Below are 19725 nucleotides of genomic sequence, written 5' to 3' on the forward strand. Positions count from 1 at the left end.
GAGAGAGAGAGAGAGAGAGAGAGAGAGAGAGAGAGAGAGAGAGAGAGCCCATAAAACAAAGGAACAAAAGCAAAAAAACAAACCAAGCAAAGCCAAACAGCTGTTAGGCTCCCAGGAGCTGGGCTCAGTGCTGTAATCTGAGAGTTCCCCACACCAGGAAGAGCCCAACTACGGAGGAAGGGAGGGATGGAATGGAAGGGGGCATCAGCGAGGGAAGGGTGTGTGGGAAGAGGGGTAGGGGTGGCGGCGGGGACACCCCAGTAGCCCTGGCTGCCTCCTTTTGGGACCGAGCTTCTGAGTTCCTGGGCCCAGACCTTAGCTTTCTGGAGACTCCTGCAAGCAGGTCGGCACCAGACGCCTCTGCAGCAGGTGACTCAGTACCTGTCTTCCCAGAGTCACCGGTGGGGAGCTCTTTGAAGATATCGTGGCCCGGGAATATTACAGTGAGGCAGATGCCAGGTGAGTGCCAGGTGTGGCTGGCAGCGGCGCTTGGGGCAGGGCCCACCCGACCTGCTGTAGGCTTCCTGAGAAGGCCTGTGCTCAGCCGTGACCTCCATCTCTCTTCCCAGTCACTGCATCCAGCAGATCCTGGAGGCCGTGCTGCACTGCCACCAGATGGGGGTGGTGCACCGGGACCTGAAGGTGAGCGAGCCCTGTGCAGCCCGGGACCTGACACCTGGAGCCCCTGCCCTCTGCACTGCCTGCCTCCCACGGAGCTGGGTGGCGCCGGAATCCCCTTAATTTTCTGAGTTAGGTGGGTGGGAATATTTTCCCCTGCTGTCAGGTGAGGAAACTGATCTTGGGAAGGCAGAGTGGCTGGGTGTGGGTCCCAGGTTTCCCGACTCCCAGTCTAACAGCTTCGTACTAGGGGCCAGGCACAGTGCAGGCTGTCACCATGAGGGTGTCTGTATCCCAGCTGGTCAACGTACCTCCTCAGCCTTGACTGTCTTGACCTCCCTGTGCCCCAGCGTCCTTACAGCAGTGGTTGTCATAGCAACCTCAGCTTCTGGGGCGGCTGTCAGAAGACAGAGCTCGGTGCCTGGGACACAGACACGCTGTTCCTCTTGTCCCGGGTCTCTGGTAGGGCGGCAGGAAAGAAACCAGGACTCGGGGCCCTTGAGGCCTCCCTCTTACCCCCTGAAGAGGGACATGGACAGGACCAAGCCATCCAGGGCTGGCCCAGGCCCAACAGCCTTGGGCCTCAGCGGACTGCCTGGAGCTTCTGGACTGGGCCTCACGGCAGCAGTGGCTGATAGCTCAGGTCCTCCTCATTTTGGCAGAATAGGAAACAAAGGCTGAAAGAATCCAAGGATTTTGCCCAAGGACAAGCATTTTCACGTGCCACAGCAAGGGTGAGGGAGCCCTGGCCTTCTAACCCCAGATCCTGTGACCTTGGAATGTGACGCCAGCAAGCCATTTCATCTAGTTCCTGCCCTGCCTCAGTCCTCTTTAGAGCGGCACTGCTTCCAGCCTTGGGTGACAGTGAGCTCACTCTCGGTGGGCTCACCCCTGCCCCTGCGGGAATGGTCCTTTGCCCTTTGCTGTGCCGAGAGATTTTTCCTTGAACCACATTTGGAACCACACTGAAATCAAGCTTTCAGCTCAAGCAGGCTCTGGAGGGACTTGGGCAGCTTTGAAGGGGGGCCCACGTCTTAGGCGGCTCTGGTCCCCGTTCCCACTGAGGATGCCAGCTCCAGGGCCTCCTCACCCTGGCCACTCAGTGCCGGTTCCAGGTGGCCCGGGGTCCTTTTTGGGGCACAGTGATCTGAACTGAGCCCTGCCCACCTCTGGGTGTCTCTGGCAGTCCCTGCTTTTCATCTCACCTGTGGCCCAGGTCTAGACCCATGGGCAGGTGCGCACACGAAGAAGGTCTCGGCCAGACTGCCGGGCGGCTCCTCACCGGGCCCGTTCCCATTATAGCTCCAGCTCCTGCACAGGAGCAGCCCAAATTTAGGCCATGATGGATACTCTAATTAGTGGCACCTTCATCAAATCAGGGCAGGGCATCCACGGAGACCCAGGAGATGCTGGGAACAGAGTCCCTAGAGGACAAAGGAGGAGCTGAAAAGCCAGGCAGAGGGATCTATATTTGTTTGGGTCCAGGCTAGCTTTGTATCCTCAAAGACTGGCGGGGGGGTCCTGGAAGCCCCCGGAAAGGTCAGAAAAAGAGCGGAAAGCTACTGTCTCTGGAGACACGAGCCAAAGCAGCCAACACGAGGGATGTTCATCGAGCACTTCCTGTCACACCGCACATGCTTTGCGTGGATCGTCTCAGTTAATCCAGACACCACCCTGACAGGTGGGCAGTGTCCTGATTTCTCTGAGAGGAAAGTGAAGCTCAGAGAAGCGAGGCCACTTTGGCCAAGCTCTGCAGAACAGAGGTGTCAGCTTTGGCATTGTCTGAGCGTGGAGGCGACACCCCGCACTTTGCTCTGAGTCCTGAGGAGGAGGGGGACCCGCAAAAAGGGGAGAAATTCCAGGGGTTTGGGCCAGGGCAAGGTGGCAACCACGGTTCCCGAGGGGCCAGGTGGGGGCTTTCCCCAGGTCAGCTCTGGTCTTGTGGTCAAACCCTACCATCTTTCATCCAAATTCATCCAAATAGGAGTCTTTCATCCTTTAATAGGAGTCAGTTTCCCCTTGATTTTGACTCTGTCACTTAGAACTGTTCGACTTTGGTCAAATCACTTGACCTCTCAGAGTTTCAGTTTCCTCATCTCCTCACAGAGGACAAATACTTCGGTGACAGTAATGGATGGAGGACATCTGAGGTCCCTGTCTTTTGATGGAATAGTCTCTTTGAAGGGGTGACGCAGTATGAGAGCTGGATAAAGAGAGGCTTGGAGGGAGATCGAATCAGGCGATGGGACTAGGAGGGGCAAAGACCCTGAGGTGCTGACACATAGGACTGTTTCAGGGGCGTAAGAAGGCCACTGTGGAAAACGGGACAATATGACCTACGGCATGAGCTTACTGAGGTGGTAGATGAGAGGGTGCCTGGCTGGTATACAGTAGGAGCCCCATAAATGCTGCTGTTCCCTTACTGCCTATGGCAGAACCACCCCCAGCCCTGTCCCCAGTTTTCCTTCAGCCCCAGCTCCAGGCCTTGGGGTGGCTGATGGAGGAAAGATCTGTATGATGCAGAAGATGAAGTTCTCACCAAAAGATCCCTTTCTGAGGACTGAACACAGGGTCCTAGGGTGAGGTTGGAGGCAGGGCAGGGTCCTGGCTCCTGCTGTAAGCCCAGAAAAGAAGGGAGAGGTCTTCACCCTGTTGACTGTCTTGCCTTCTCCTCCCCTCTCTCCCTCTCCCTGGTCCTGGGCAGCCGGAGAATCTGTTGCTGGCCTCCAAGCTCAAGGGTGCCGCGGTGAAACTGGCTGACTTTGGCCTGGCCATAGAGGTGGAGGGAGAGCAGCAGGCATGGTTTGGTGAGTGGGACAGGTTTTGTGGGGTGGTCGGCGGAGTGGGGGGCGGCCTTTGTGCTGACACTTGGGGCTCAAAGGGCCCTCTGCCGAAGTGGGTGGACTGGAGACAGCTGCTGGCTACAGAGGCTCCACCCCACCCAGCCTGTGGGCCTCCGCGCCCTGTCCATCCTATCACCCCAGGGACCAGGTGCAGGGACAGGTCTTTACCCAGTCGGAAGTATGGCTTCTTCTGAGTGTTCGCTGGTGGAAGGGCTTCCACAAGGCCTCCTATGCCTGGATGTTGGAGATCGTAACCTGATTTTACAGAGGAGGAAACAGGCTGCGAAATTTGTAATAGCTCAAGGGCACTTAAAAAGGTGAAGTCAGGATTTACGCTCAGATGATCCAGCATACCGTGAAATTTTGGCATGATTCTGCATATTTCCCCTATCTGGGTACTTTTCAGTGGGCAATCTAGATCGTGGTCAAGAACCAGAGTTCTGGGTTCAAATGCTGACTGTATTATTTATGCAGTGTGTGACTTATTTCATTTTTCTGTTTCCTTGTCTCTAAAATGAGGATAAAAATAGCTTGTTCCTCCAAGGCTATTTGAGGATTAATGAAGACCAGGCACAGAAAGTGTGCAGCCCAGTGCTTAGCACACAGACGCAGTAACTAGTGACTGTTTCTATGGTTACTTGTTAAAATGTTTTGGGGCTCTTTTATTTCACTTGATCCTCTCAACAATACTGGGAAGTATTTAAGGTAGGAATCCCTAATCCTCTGACAGATCGGGAAACTGAGGCCTAGAAGGTAAAGAAGCCACCCAAGGGACTGAGGGGCAAAGGCAGAATTAGGAAGAGGCCCCCTGACTCCGGGGAGTGGGAGCGGGCAGGGGCTCAGCTCTCAGCTCGGGCTGACGTGGCAAGTGCATTTCATCTTGAAGTTGCCACCAGTTGGTTCACAGCGGCTGCTGGGTGGGTTGCTTTGGAAAGTTCAGGATCCCCAGTCAGGACCCAGTGGGAAGGAGCTCGGACTGCTTCCTGCTGTCTGCGGTAGGCACCGGAGTGGTGGCGAGTGCGCGGTGTACTGTCTGCCTTGCTCTGGAGGCTTTGCCAGCTTCCCAAGCTTGGGGCGGCAGGGCTGTCTCCTCCAGCCCCAGGGCAACCTCCTCCCCTCTCCCGCAGGGCCTTGCTCCAGGTTACTCACGTGCCACCTCTGTGTGTGTGTCTGCCTGTCTGTGTGTCTGGGGAGCAGGGTTCGCAGGGACGCCCGGATACCTCTCCCCAGAAGTACTGCGGAAGGACCCATACGGGAAGCCCGTGGACCTGTGGGCCTGTGGTGAGTCCCTCGAGGTCCCACTTGTGCACCTGGGTGGCTGTGACTCTGGGAGCCCTCTCTGCTCTCCATTGCCCCTCATCCATCTCCCCAGGGGCTGAAGTCTCTCCTGGTCCTCTCCCCAGGGGTCATCCTGTACATCCTGTTGGTGGGGTACCCCCCATTCTGGGATGAGGACCAGCACCGTCTGTACCAGCAGATCAAAGCTGGCGCCTATGATGTGAGTGTCGCTCCTCCCTCCAGCCGCCGTTTGGTCACCCTCTGATCCCCTTCCAGCATCTGAGGACACAACCCTCTGGCCTTCCCAGCTCTCTTAGGTTCCCCTGTCACTCACTGCTTGGGTAGGGGTCAAATCGCAGGGGGGCTTGAAGACTGACGGGCTGGTGATCTCCAGGTCCCCAATGACAAGGGGCTCAAATTGAGGGGACTTATTCCAGGGCCACAGAGGGCAAAAGCAACACTAAAGCAGAGTGCAGGGGATGAGGGAGACCCCAGCCGTGTCTTCTCTCCTGTGTATCAACAATAGCAGTATCTAACTCTTGCATTCTTCTGAATATTTTACATATGTTATTACCTTTAATCTCACGTGAATCTGTGACAGGCACAAGTATTAACCCTACTTCTCAGACCAGGAGGCTGAGGCATATAGAGGCTAAGCAACTGTCTAGATCACACACCCAGGAAATGCTAGGGCTGGGATTTGAACCCACACAGTCTGGTGCATGCATCTAACTACTGAGCTGCACTGCTTTCTGTGAGGCTGGATCCATCCAGCTGTGTGCCATGGGTTTTATATGGCATTTAAACCTTGCAACATCCTTAGGGTGGCTCAGAGGTCTCATGAGCTGCCCAGGTCTCTCAGCCTAGGAGGCAGAGGCAGGATGTGAACCCAGGCCTTCTGATCCTGCGGTCTGGACATGACCACTGTCTCCTTTCCTTCTGGCCACGTTCTGATTTGTTAAGGGGCCCATCCTGACCCTCCCCTGTTCCAGAGGAGCCCCACTCCCGGTGGTAGATGCCCTAGTGGATAGGTGTTAGAGCCCCTGCCTGCTCCCCTGCCAGTCAGGGGCTGGGGGATCGCAGGGGTGGCCTGGGGCAGTCTGGGCAAGCCTGGCCCCTCTGCCCCTTCCAGTTCCCGTCACCTGAATGGGACACCGTCACTCCGGAAGCCAAGGATCTGATCAATAAGATGTTGACCATTAACCCATCCAAACGTATTACAGCTGCGGAGGCCCTCAAGCACCCCTGGATCTCGGTGAGCCTTCTCCAGTGGGTCCTCCCAAGAGCCCTGCTTTTGGCCTCTCAGCTCCAGAATGGGGTTGATAGGGCTTAATCCAAGGAGCTCCAGCCCTGCTGTGACACTTGTGGGTAATAGAGAAACTAAGGATGTCCTGGGTTGGTATCGTGCCTGGGAACGTCACCAGCAATGACGTGTGCCAGGATCCTCTGCGTCCCACATCACCCTCTAGAACAAAGAAGTGTGCTGTCCATGCTGCCACCACACTGCTGTGAAGGTGCCCTGCTGAGGGGTCCCGGTAGGCCTGTCCTCCAGCCTGCCCTCCCCTGACGCGCCTCTCGCCCCTGTCCCCAGCACCGCTCCACTGTGGCCTCGTGCATGCACAGACAGGAGACCGTGGACTGCCTGAAGAAGTTCAACGCTAGGAGGAAACTGAAGGTAACAAGTCCCCACCCTCCACCCCAAGTCGGAGGAGCAGCCCAGCTGGGTATGTCAGAGACTGTGAGACTTGCTCTCTGGTTATTTCCTCCACTGTTTTGACAAGCATCTGTCGAACACCTACTGCATGCTAGACAGCAGGTTGGGCTCTGGGGAGTGAGCTGCGATCAGACCCTGTCCCCACCCTGACCAAGCCTCTGCTGGTGCGCAGTGGTAAGTGCTGTGCCGGAGCGGGAAGAGGACCTCGCTGGGCAGTGGCATTTCCAGGTGTGGAAGGGCCCGAGAAGGGTCCCAGCAGGCTTCCCGGGGCCAGTGGTATTTAGGTGGAGACTCTGCCCAAGGCAGAGCCAGAAGGGGAAGGTGTTCCACAGGGGCTGTAAACTGGAGGACAGGGAGGCAGGCGTGGAGCTCCAGCTCTGTGGGAACCTCCTTGCCCACTGCTCCCAGACCTGGATTGGGGGTCCGTGGGGATGTACGTGGGCCATGGCGGTGATGCCAGCACGAGGCCAGGAGAACCAAATCCCAACCCACCCTACAGTGAGAGCTGTCACAGAGGGCGTCTCACATGTGAATCAGGGACTCTTAACATGAGAGACCATCAGACTGAGAGACTGGGATTAGGTCCGCACGAGGCAGCTGCAGCCAGGAGGGTTTTTCCCTTTAGGATTTCTCCACACTGAGAACCCTAAGGTCCAGGGACAGATGAACTAGTCCTTGAGCAAGGTGCTGCCGGCCCAGCAGAGGGATGCAAGGTCTGCTGTCCTTGCCTAGGAGGACACTTCCCTGGCCTTTAGGAGCCTCTACGGCAGGTTCCTTCAGGCCCATTAGCTTTGGCCAGGCCTCGGGACCTATTAATATCTGCTCCTGGGATGGCCCCGTCCCATAAGCCATGGCAGCCAGGGAGGGAGATGGACTCTGGGCTGCAGGAGGGGTGGGGGACGAATGGAGGGCAGGCAGAGGCTCTGCCTTGGTCTCTGAAGGGAGCGCGACCTGCCCTTTCTCACGCCGCTCCGTTTCTCTGCCTCTCTCTCCCCCTCACTCCACCCTGGCCCTTCTTCTCTGTTGCAGGGAGCCATCCTCACCACCATGCTGGCCACCAGGAACTTCTCCGGTAGGTGGTGGGGCCTGAGTCCCCAGTACCGAGAGCCTGCACTGATCTGTTGGGAACATTGTCCTGCTGGATATTTGGGTCCCTGAATGGGGGCTGCGGAGGACTCCCCGACCATGGCTTAGCTCATCTGCCTCAAACCTGTACCCAAAAAGGCAAAGCAAGAGAGGGAGAGAGGTCAGAGGTCAGTGAGTGAGTCAAGACCCAGTTCGAGGTTCAGCCTGGCTGTCCTGCCTCCCAACAGTACTAAGGTTCTCAGGCTGGGCCAGCCAGAAGAGAAGTCTGGAATTTTAGGGGTTCAGGACAGTAGGGACAGAGCCAGGGGCAGTGGGGGAAAGGACTGTATTGCCCCTTTATTGGAGTCCTGTGCTGAGCAGGCTCCAGGTGGCCTTCCTGACAGGCTGTGGGGGCTGGTGCCATCGCTCTCTTCTGGAGGAGGAAACGATCCCAGGGAGGTGAGCTCTGACACCCCAGGTCACGGGGTTAGGGTGAGGCAGACCGACTTCAGCACAGGTCTGAGCAGCTCGAGTGTCCTTAACCAAGCTGGAGCCTCTTGGCCCTTAGCCAAAGCCAGGCTGAGTAAGGCGGGGAGTTGCCCAACTACCTGGGCCTGTGGCCCCAAACAGAGAAGGGGAAGGGATTACTGTCCGGGCTTAGCAAGTGACTCCTCTTGGTACGTGGGGCAGTGGCTGGCCCGTGCCCCCCGAGGCCGTCTCTTGGGAGCCCAAGGTGCTGACAGGGCAGCAGGGCAGATAAAGATGGCAGGTATGGCAAAGCTCACCCGAGGGGCCCTCAGCTGGGGCCCGGGACTGGCACCACAGCCGAGGTCAGTCTGAGCATGACACAGGCTGGCTTCCCCGGGAGGGCCCTCCTGCTTCCAGCCGATACCAGCTGGGAGGTGTGAGGCCCGGAGGTGGAAACAGACAGAACTTCAGACTCAGGCTTTCCCCCACAGTGAGCTGCCTTTCTATCCTCTCCCCAGACAGCAGTCTGCAAGCTCTTTAAACTGCAAGATGAGCTAGCCAGACAGTCAGAATCTTTTTTTAACAGCTGAAGCATCCTGGAGAACTCTAGCCCACGGGCCCTTGGGTTCAACCTTGTCTTTGGATATACTTTATAGAATTAGGAGTGTTTTAAAAATTGCGGGGTGGCAGGTTGCTACCACTTAAACAAATCAGAAGATTTCATAGAAAGACTTAGATTAAAACTCTGGAGAGTCTGTGACCTCGCTGGCCTCAAAGCCCTGCAATAATGCTGCACTCCCTGGGGCTGGAGGGACAAGCACCCCTGCCCAGCCGTTCATCCCTGGGCCAACCCACAACCCCGTGGGTGGACAGACAGCTGCTCATCTCAGGCTCAGGATGCAGCGGTGCTCCTCCCTTGGTTTGCAAGCTGTGAGGGGCCATAGGTGGCAGCAGTGTGGGGGGCCAGTGAGGAGCCCCACCCCCCGTTGTCCTGGGGCATGTGTCCTATCCCTCTTCTCCACCCTGCTCACCCCCTGGAGGCTGCCTAAGTTCTGACCACGGCTGCCACTTTGTGCTGAGTACAGCAGAAATCCCTGTGCTGTTTAAGACATTTGCTTACGGTCTGAAGGAGCCGGATGCCAGGCTGGGCCAGGCTGGGCATTCCTGCCATTTCCTGGCTGATGCTCATTCCATGGGCTCCAGCCAGGAAATGAGGAGGGAGGGAAAGCAACAGAGGTGGCCCCCCTGAGAGCTGTTGCTTTGCTCTTGCCTGCTACCAGGGACATAGCCAGCCTGGGGTGGGGCTCCGGAGCCTGAGGCCAGGGAGGCCTATGCTGCTTGAGGAAAAAGGCAGGACATGGGTGTTTTGGCAAGGGTGGGCCCCGGCGGGGGGCATCTGCTTCTTGTCACCAGCAAAACGCGGCCTGCAGCTGTCCAGAGTGAGTAGGCAGGGCTGACACATGACCTCCGCAGCAGCATGGGGCTAAAATTAGAGAGCCAGGGTGGAGGATGGGGGGGTTGGGGGGGACATCCAGCCCCAGGCCAGGCAGCCAGGTCTCTGGGTTGGCCACCATCAGCACAGTGGTGCCCGGGATCCAGAGGGAATCCCCAGGCGGTAACAGCAACCCTACTGTTCTGGGGCGTGTTGGAGACCTCCCTCAACCCACGAAGCCAGAGGTTACTTGAGATTGCTGAACATTGGAACTTAGGCCCACCAGTGGTCCACTGGCAGTCCTTGGGCCACTGAACACAAAGGAAGAGACGGAAAAAGAGGAGGAAGAGGAAGAGGAAGAGGAAGAAGAAGACTACGAAGAGGAGGAGGAGGAGGAAGAGGAAGTCTCCTTTGCATTGCTGGGCCGGCTCTGTTCCCACACCATCCACCCTCTGGCTGTTCTCTGGCTGCCTGTGGATGCTGCTCTTCCTTGCTCTGTGGGCCCTGGTGCCCTGCCTCGTGTTGCTAACCCTCTACTTTCTCTCCTCCACAGGAGGGAAGAGTGGAGGTAACAAGAAGAACGATGGTGTGAAGGTGAGACGCCCGGGAGCCCAGCAGGGCCTATCGCTGGCAGAATCTCTGCCTATAAGGGACTGGCTTTCAGGCCTGGGGTAAGGCCAGGGCCCTGCTGCTGGTGTTCTGGACAGACATGGGTTGTATCTGTGGCCAGGCCACCTCCAGACCTACAGACCTGGACTTCTGTGCCTGCCCTCTCTGCATGCTTGGTGGGGTTAGATGGCCTGGGGTTGGCATAACACAGGGTACAGGGCAGTCAGAGATTTCTGGGGTTCTCTAGGGCTGGAGAACTGGTGAGCACAAAGGTGCAAGGAGGGACAGAAATGGTCCTGAGGGGTGGGTGACCTCCTGCCCGAGAGTGGGTGGGCTGGAATGGGCCCCTGACCTGCTGGACAAACCAGTCCAACCAAAAGAGCCAGTGGTGGATGGACAGCCATCCCCTTAGGCTTTGGGATCCAGAGGTCTCTTTCCCCACCAAAGCCCACTGGTTCAGTGCCAAGAACCACTCTCTACCCCTCTCCTGGGCCTGTGCCCTGACCCTACCCTTGATGCCCAAGTACTTCCCTCCACACCCTGCCAGCCCCTCTTTTCCATCTCTTCTCTTTCCTCCCGCTGCTCTCTGGAACCTGGTTCTCTGCTCTCTGCCCTTCTCCTCTGCCCCCCAATCACCTTGTGGGTTCTTCTCTCCTGAGCCCCTCTCTCATTCTGGGCTCAGTGTCCTGTCTGGCCATGGACACAGGGCTGGGCAGGCTGAGGACATTAGAAGGCATGAGCTGCTGCTGTACGAACGTGGCCACTGTGTGCTGGTGACCTCATGGATCTGTTTATTTTATAGCCTCAGGCCAAGGGCTTTGGCCTGTCAGAGGTTGCATGGGAGGAGGTCTGGGCTGGACACCTCTGCCCTTAACCTTCTCCTTCTTGAGTTTCCCTGGGGTATGTCGGCTGAGGTGTGGACTTGGTGATCATTTCCAAGATTTCCACTCTAAAAACAGACAAACAAAATCCCTCTTCGATTCTCCCTTCTCTTGGATACTTAAAGTCCAGTGCTGCAGGACGATGTTTCAGTGAGTGACAGGTTACATATACAGTGATGGTTGCAGAAGTTCTAATGGGCCCAAAGCATCCCTAATGCCTACTATTTTTGCAGCACCTTTTCTGTTTAGATACACAAGCACTTGGCACCATGAAGCAGTGGCCTGCAGTGCCTGGTTCAGTACTGTGCTGCACAGAGCAATAGGCTTTGCCATGCGGCCCAGACGTGCTGTGGATTGCACCTACTTAAGGCTTTGTGTGAGCACACGCTGTGACGGTAGAGCAATGGAATCGTTTCATGATGCACTTCTCAAAACGTCCTTAAGTGACCGGCTCCACATCATTTGCCAATCTGTCCACATCAGTGGTTTTCAAATTGAACTCTGTGGAGTCCGGGGGCTCTGAGGAGGCCCTTCTGGCAGCAGACAGGCTGCAGTGGAGTGAGAAAGGGTCAGCTTTGCAAAGTTTTAGGCCTCTCACACCCATTTCAACCAGAACAGCTCCATGTCACAGCCATCTCAGTAAAGAGAACCAGAGGGCTAAACTGGGCTGGTTGTTTCGACTCCCTGAGCCTGTGTTTCCTCTTTTAGGCAGTGAGGTTAGAAGGGTGTCCCCTCCTCAGGCTATTTGAGCAGATTAGCTGGGATAATGTGCACTGGGGGCTTAACATGGAGCTGGTGTGTGATTCTCTCTCATGAGAAGAGCACCAGAATAGTCGGCTCTCTTTCATATGTTAGACTTTCAGGTCTTGAACACAGACTTTGCTTGGGAAAATTTTTGGAAACCATGGATCAAAAGCAACTTAGTTTGTAAAGTTGATAGGCATCTGTTATGGATTCTAGCCCTGGGTTTTGGATTGCCTGGTCTTTGCGCTGCCCCTGAGCTGACCCTTCTCCCAACTGAAGGGGTAAGAAAGGGATTCGCAGTGTGGGGGCTGCCGTCACTGGAGATGTGCAGACACTGAGCTGAGGGTGCTGGGCCCCAGGGAAAGTGGGCTTCCTGGCCCCGGCATGGGGCTTGTGGGGCAAAGGCCACAGGTGCTGGTAGGCTATGGCCCAGGTCAGTGGAAGGGGAGGGGCTGCCTGAGGCTGCTGGCTTTCAGATGGATGTGGCAAGGGTTGGTGAAAGTTCCAGTGGGCATGAGGGCGGGGAACTCCCTGACGCTGGGCCTGGGATAAACCTAGCCTCTCTCAGACAAGGCCAGGATGCAGAGGCTGGCAGAGAGCAAGGACGGCTTAGGGCACAGGGGGTCTCTGCTATCACTGCAGTTTTCCACTGGACACAGCTGAACAGTGTCCCTGCTTCCTGCAGCACAGGACAGAGCCTAACTGCTTCTCAGAGCAGTCTGGGTGTGGATGAAGAAGACTGAAGGCCATCCATGGCCTGGCCATCTCTTTGTAGCTCAGCCTCCTTCTCTCCCTCGGTAGCTGGAATGCGAGAATAACTCAGGAGGCCTGGCCCAGGATTTGGGAAGCTCAGTCTGACATGTGCCATTCTCTGAAGGAGCAAAGAAGCCAACAGGGGTAGGGGAGAGGTTCAGTCATGTTTCCCTGAAGTCAGGAAGCATGTGTTTGGCTGGGCGTGGTGGCACACATCTGTAGCCCCAGCAGTTGGGCATCTGAAGCAGGAGGATTGCTACAAGTTTGAGGCTAACCTGGGCTACATAGTGAATTCAAGACCAGCCTGAACTACATAGTTAGACCCTCTCTTAAAAAAAAAAAAAAAAAAAGTCATGGATTTGAATCCAGGCCTCACCATTCATTTCCTCCCTTTGTGGACCCAGGTCCTGGGTTCTGTCATCTGTACAAGGGATATCTAGCAGTTTTTGGCAAGAGCTGGTAAGCAAGTCACACCAGAGAGATCTGGTGGGGCCAGTGGAGCACACACAGATTGAGCCCCCAAGAGAGGAAATCCATGCTCTTCCTACAGTTTGGTCTTTTGAGACAAACCGCCTTCCAGCTGGGGCTTGGCAGGAGAACCCGATGGTTGTGACGGTGGAGGACAGGCTGAATGGCTGGCATTGCAGAGATGACTTTTGCTTGTACTTTAAGGGCCTCGCGGGGCTTTTCAAGGCTAATGTTGACCACACTCGATTTCTACCACCTTCGCTAACCTTAGAACCTCGGTCTACACGTGATTCTGAGAGTGGGGACCCTACTCTCAGTGAAAGCCCCTTTGTCAATCAAACTCGAAAATGCTGGTCAGTGTGGGAAGGTTAATGTCACCCTCCTCTGCGATTCAGGGAAACTGAGTCCTTCTATCTCCAAGCAGGCCTTGGCTTCCATGAGGAGATGCCACCGCCCCACCCCTCACTCCACTCACTGCCCCTGTTGGTGTCCCATCCGTGCCGTTGTGACCTCTCTCCCCATGTCCCATCATGTCGCTGTGCGTCCCGATCTGATGCAGTCTCTGCTCTGTGTTCCCTCCTCGTGTCCCGCCTGGAACCGCCTGGCCCCTGTGCAGCCCCTCGGGATTCTGCCGACAGCTGAGCCATGTAGGCCTGTCCCCGCTCCCCACATGATGCACCTGGCCTGGCTCTAGCCAGAGAGGGAGGCCAGCAGGACCGGACAGGAGAGGACAGGACAGGAGAGGAGAGGAGAGGAGAGGAGAGGAGAGGAGAGGAGAGGGGCTTTCAGTTTGCTGGCTGTGAAGTCACACTGCCCAGCCCAGTTGGAAAGCTGCTGAGCAACCATGCTCCAGTGGGCACACGAGCACAGAAATGCCCAAGGAGCTGCCCCTGCCACATCTGTGGAGGCCCTGCCTGGAGGGCACAGGGTTAGGACCTGCCACACAGAGGATCTTGGAATTAGAAAGCACAGAGTTAAACCTGAGATCCTCAGGGAACATCCAGTGACCCCCCCACGGCACAGGCCTACCCTAGAGGCATCTCAGATAGCCTCTCCTTTACCTCCTGGCCTCTCAGAAGAAAAGAATCATCACAGATAGGACAAGCCTTTAGAGGGGCTCAGGTGGATCCCCAGCAGAAGAAAGAACCCCAAAGTGAGGGCCTATACCCAGCCTCGGCTCTGCAAGGGGATTTCTGAGTGGCTGGGGCAGGCCTCCGCCCTTCTCTGGGCAGACAGTCTTCAGCTGAATGTGAGTCTCTAAGACTCTGGGCTCTGAAAGTGAGGGAAGGAGAAGGTGAGCTGCATTTCTACTACCTCCTGGCTTATGGCCTACACTGGAGATGCTACAGATCCCCCAAATGCTGGCAGGGCCATGAGACTCAGGCTCTGGATGCAGCCTCATTTCCAACTGTATCTCAGTGTCTCTAACAGCATCAAAGAGCTGGATGAGAGAGCTGCTGGGAAGTTGAAAGTGCAAGCAGCATCTCCAGGCCTCCATGCCTGGCCCTGATATCCCCAATATCACCTGGGGATATTGTCAAAAATGGAGGTGGCCAAATCCCACCTAGACTTTGTTATCAAACTCCTTGGAAGGGACCTGGTTTTGTGCATTTTTGACAAATTTCCTGAGTTTGGGGACGGAGTTCAGTGGTAGAGTGTTTGCCTCCCACATGTGAGGCCCTGGGTTCAATCCCCACCCCTGCAACATAATGAACCAAACAAATAAATAGCTTCTCAAGTGACAAGAATGCTTCCCTGGAAGTGGGGCCCTCTTAGCAGAGATGCTTGGGGAGCTCAGGGGACACATTTGGCCTCATCTTTGGGCCTGAGAACACTTTTGCCCTTCAAGAGCATTGGATTCTGAAGGCCTTAGGCAACTGGCATCCAAGAGACAAGAGGACTGATGTCCCTCACCAGAATGAGTGCAGTGGGCACCCCTGGTTCGAGGGAGGGCTGGCCTTGAGCTTGACCATTAGATTATTAGACCCAGGCAGCTGTGCACAAGGACCCAGTGCTTCAGGCTGAGAGGTTGGCCCCGCCAGGCCAGCTGTGGCTGGTGGCCCTGACTCCTTGTTCTGAGGCCAGGCCAGCAAAGGATCACAGAGGATGACCCGGAGGCCAATCCTCCTTCCAAACCTGCCCTTTCGTTTCTCTGCTCCCTGCCGTTTTCATGCTGTGTCTTTTCCTGTCCCATCTCTTCTCCTTGTTTTTCCAGAAAAGAAAGTCCAGTTCCAGCGTTCAGTTAATGGTGAGTGTCTGCCGTCTCCTGCACGCCGGTAAATGCTGGGCCTTGGCCCCTTGCTCCCTTGCTCCTGCCTCCCTCCTGCAGGCTGCACTGGAACCCAGGGTGGGGAGAGGGTACTCAGGACATGTGTGGTACGTGTGCCTCGTGTGACAACATGTGTGTTGTGTGTGTGTTGTTTGCGTGTTTCTGTTGACACCTCCCTCCATGGCCCAGGCCGGCAGGCTGATAGCAGACCTGAACAATCCTGGGGTGCAAAGGTGGTTTGAACCCAATCCCATGTCCACCCTTGGCTTCTTGCTTCGCCCACCCCTCTGCACTAGAACTCATCTCAGGGCTTGGTTTGTACCAGTTGCGGCCAGAGTGGGGTTCGGTTTAGCTAAGGCCACAGCTGCCAAGAGGCCTCCGTGAGCTTGTGCAGGCCACACAGGCAGAGGAGCCACTGGCCCTGCCTCTGTCTAGGGGCACCACGAGAGGCACGGTGGCCCATATCCCTCTTCTTCTGGTTCCGTGGCTGTCTCACACAGTTGTATGGTTTTTCTCCCCTCTGAAAAGCCCACGCTTTCTCGCACTGGGTGCCCCTCTCTCTGTCTTCCTCTCCTGCCAGTGTGTGTATTCCTTTCCCATTCTGTGGCTGCCATGGTGTCTCTCTGCTCCTCCACACCCCCTCTTTGCCCCTTTGAGCAGAAAGGACCCAGGATCCCCCCATCAGCCCTTCCAGAAAGGTCAGGGATCTCCTTGAAGCTCCCCCCCGTAGGTCCCCTCCTCCTCAGGCTGAAAGGTCTGCAGGTTCAGGAAGTATCTGGATGGCAGCGGCACGAAGTGCACAGCAGTCGGCTACAGCACCAGGCAGCCAGGTGGCCATGCTCCGTCCTGCTCCCCGGCAGGCCTCACCACCATCCTTCTTCTCCTTTACAGGAATCTTCAGAGAGCACCAACACCACCATCGAGGACGAAGACACCAAAGGTAGGGAAGGGCCTTGCCTTTGGCGTCTGGACCCCAGACTTGCCGGTGCCTGCTGGCAGACCCCGCACCGGGAGCTCCTGGCTGGAAGGGCCTCGTGCAGCCAGCTTCCTACTGCTGGGCGGGGCCTTGCTGGGCTCCTACCAGGCAGGGTACACTAGGGGGCATAGCTTCCCCATGGCGTGGCTACAGGGAGTACACACACAAGTTTTTCTCCTTTAGGGTTATAGATTTACTTTAATGTGTACTAGAGAAAAAATTTAACATATTGTACAATGGTGGTATAAATTTTCACTTTGGGAAAAGGATTTTGGAGTTTCTTTCTTAAAGTGAGTTGATTTTTAAAAACATGAAATGATAATAAAAAAGGAAAGGAGAGCAAATATCCAGAAAGTCCAGTTGTGGCCCCAATGCCCAACACCATCCGGAGATGCAAGTCCGAATACAGCTAGTAGCTAAGCAGCCTCAAATGCTGCAAGAGGAGTGAGGAGCAAAGGTTCTGTGACGGGGCTGTGAGAGAGGAAACAGAGGAGCATCCACGGCTGCGATCTGTGAGCACTCACTGTGACCACCCTTGTTCTTGGTACTTTGTCTGGACCTGAGTACCCGAGCTTCACAGCAAGTCCACGAGGGAGACGGTGGGACCCTGAGGCCGGCCAGGAGGCTTGGAGGAAGTGGCTCACAAGGGTAGGGTAGGGAGCTGGGCCCCGGCAGTCTGGCTCCAGAGCCCGCTGGCCACCACCACGCGGGAGGCATCAGCGATGTCCCCCTGCTCCGCCGTGCCTGGGCACCCAACCCTCCTTGTCGGCCAGGACAGGAAGCCTGGGTGACTCACTCGTGCATGTGCCAGAGACATCTGGGGAGTCCTTGGAATGTAGAAAAAGGCCATCCACCCAGAGGGAACACGGCTGTACCAATGGAGACATTTTTCAGGAGTTTAGTTATTCTGCCCTGAAAAGAATTCAGTGATACAGCCATTGTCATGACTCAGGCTGTTGGGCAGTTTTGTATACCACTCACCTCCTGACCCCGCCAGAGCCTGACACACGGTCCTGCTTGTGTGTACCCTTCTGGGTATTCTCAACACCACTGGCACCAGGGACAACCTTTAAAAATTTGGAAGACTCTCCTGTCAGGGTCAAGTCAGAACTAGGAGTTGCACAAGTCTGACCTAATCATATTCCCAGCCCTGTTTCTGTGGATCCCAATTCCACAGGCCTGGGGGGCCAAGATATGGCTCTACTATGATATTTCCCACATTTGAGGTGTTCTGCCCTAGTGGTAGGACCCACTAGGTAAGGCTCTGAGGGTCTGAGGCATCTGGATATGGTCTCATAATCTTGGCCTCAGAGCAGACAGAAACCATGGTGGTGACCTGGTTTTGTACTACTCCAGCGGAGTCCATTTGCTGGGTGTGCTTGGGCAACTTACTCAACCTCTCTGAGACTCATTTTCCATAACAGTAAAGAGGTGACGATGATAGTACCAACCTTGGAATTTACCATACAGATGAAATGAGAGGCTGCATGTAAAGTACAGGCAGAGTGTTTAGCACATGGTAATTGTTTAAAAATATCTTAATTTCTTTTTTTTTTTTTCCGAACTGGTGTTCATAGTTGAAATGTCAGGAAGCCATACAACATATTCTTGGAGAGTCCATTTTGCTGAAATATGATTTAAGACAAACATTTTCATGTTAAACAGACAGAGTGCCCTTTGGAATGGAAGGCGCAATGTGTGTACCATTAATGTGGGCTGAGAGCCATCAGAGACATTCACCACATGACCTTGCAGTCCAGTGTCTGCGGTCTTCACCTTTCCGGGGGACCAATTTGAGGCGGTTTACCTTGAATGTTTGTTCACTTCTTACAGAGGAGACTCTGAGGTTCAGAGAGGAAGGAGGGCAGGTACAGGGCTACCACGGGTTTGCTGTCTCAGTGTCCCCGCACGATAAAATGCCCCAGGGGCCACGTTTGCAGGCCGGGACCTCCCTCAGCCAGGAGCCTCTCCCGGTGGTGTGTGGGGAGAAGAGCCCTTACCCGCACCTCCGCAGGCCCCAAGAAAGTTCCTGGGGGGATGGAGGACCACCTTCTGGCATTAGCTTGTTAAGCTTTCTTTCTAAGTGACAATGGCAGCTGGCAGGTTGGATTCTGGGCTCCGACCTAACATTAAAGTTAATTAGCTGTGTCATCCTCCAGGGAACAAATTTCCCCCGAGGAAACGAAAGGACATGAATATTTCAGAGCCCAGGCTTCTTGTCCTGTGAGCCACGCAGGCTTCCTCCCCACTTTCCTGCCTCCTCTGGAACAGCTTGTGCAAAATTAATTTTCTCTCCAACCGGAACAGCCGCCTCTGAATCTGGGCAGAGACATTCTGGGAAGTTTCGGGGATATTGGTCCCATCTTGGCGTGCTGTGACATCATCTTAAGAGTGTGCGGGGATTTAGCTCAGTGGTTCTGCCACCTGCCTCACAAGCTCAAGGACCCGAGTTTGATCCCAGGTACAAGAAGGAGGAGGAGGAGGAGGAGGAGGAGAAGAAGAAGAAGAGGAGTGTCCCTGGACCTCTGGGGCCTAGGTGTTCCCTCTGGAGGGAAGCACATCAGCATCACTGGGGTGAGCTCCCTGCAGAGGAGGAAGGGCCAGAGCTGCAGCTGGCTGGCTGAACCCCTGGACAGCAACCAGGGTGCTGAAGGTGTGGGAATGGCCCAGAACCAGAGTGAACCTCAGGTCTAAGAAGCACCAGGAGCCCAGGTCTTCTGTCCCAGAGATCAAAGCTAAGGGGATTCCTGTCCTCTAGGTTTTAACTGTGACCGACTTGGGTCCCAAGTGGCTGGAGGCCTGGCCAAGTCAGGCTCTGGCTCACGCTGCAGTCACGGAAGTATAGCATCCAGAGCTGGAGAGGGGATAGAGTGCCGCTCCACACCTGGAATTCTGCATTGCCCAGGCCATGCCTGAAACACACATCACACTGGGAGATGTGTCTGACGGCTTGAAGAGTGGGTGACTTGCGGAGGCAGATGGAAACCACAGCCTGGAGGCCCCGAGCCCTAAACTGTTGGGTGCGAGGCATACAGACTGGGAAGTAAATGCTTGCTTTAGGGCCCCAGGAGACAGAAAGACCAGGATCATAACTAAGGGCTTTGTGGGACACAGATTTCAACTTCAAGAAAGGAGCTACTCATGGTGAGAGCTGTGTACAATGCCGTGGGCTGCCTGGCAGGCCACAAACCCTGAGGCTCAATGGAGACTGGGCCCCCTATATCAGGCTGCTTTCAGAGACTCATGCTGTGCTTGGGATGAGCTTCCATTGCTGAGATTTCCAGACGGGAAAAATGGCAGCTCTCTTATGGAGTGCCAAAACTGCTCTGAATGCTTGACCTGAGTCCTTACCATTTACACGAATGAGTTGACATTAGGGACTTGGATCAGCAGCTGGATCTCAGTGGGGGCTGTGCCTGTGTTAGCCACTTCTACCAACACAGTCTGACCTCACTTGATCCTCAGAGTCGCCCAATATGGTGGGTGCTATTAGTATCTCTGTAACATGAGGAATCGAGGCTCAGGGTGGTCCCTTGCCCAAGGGCGTGTAGTCTGGCTCCAGAATCCAGGCCCTCAGCCTGGACTCCCTGTGATGGCAGTAAGAAGC

The 19725-nt window shown here is 55.5% G+C and overlaps 1 protein-coding gene across 2 annotated transcripts in view; it reads left to right on the plus strand.

The window, feature by feature from the left end:
• The window catches only part of Camk2a (calcium/calmodulin dependent protein kinase II alpha), a 58255-nt gene that overhangs the window by 26147 nt on the left and 12383 nt on the right, over window positions 1-19725 (plus strand). Inside the window, exons 5-15 of one of the 2 annotated variants that reach the window (XM_033766612.1) lie at window positions 394-459; window positions 570-642; window positions 3323-3425; window positions 4659-4742; window positions 4865-4959; window positions 5872-5994; window positions 6331-6414; window positions 7483-7525; window positions 9972-10012; window positions 15089-15121; window positions 16034-16082. In XM_033766612.1, coding sequence (XP_033622503.1) covers window positions 394-459; window positions 570-642; window positions 3323-3425; window positions 4659-4742; window positions 4865-4959; window positions 5872-5994; window positions 6331-6414; window positions 7483-7525; window positions 9972-10012; window positions 15089-15121; window positions 16034-16082 — 794 coding nt within the window. The remainder of the gene's footprint in view (window positions 1-393; window positions 460-569; window positions 643-3322; window positions 3426-4658; window positions 4743-4864; window positions 4960-5871; window positions 5995-6330; window positions 6415-7482; window positions 7526-9971; window positions 10013-15088; window positions 15122-16033; window positions 16083-19725) is intronic. The other variant, XM_010627176.3, reaches the window with a different exon arrangement.

Source organism: Fukomys damarensis, unplaced genomic scaffold (assembly GCF_012274545.1).
Source record: "Fukomys damarensis isolate Sample0158 unplaced genomic scaffold, DMR_v1.0_HiC HiC_scaffold_3, whole genome shotgun sequence".
NCBI lineage: Eukaryota > Metazoa > Chordata > Mammalia > Rodentia > Bathyergidae > Fukomys > Fukomys damarensis.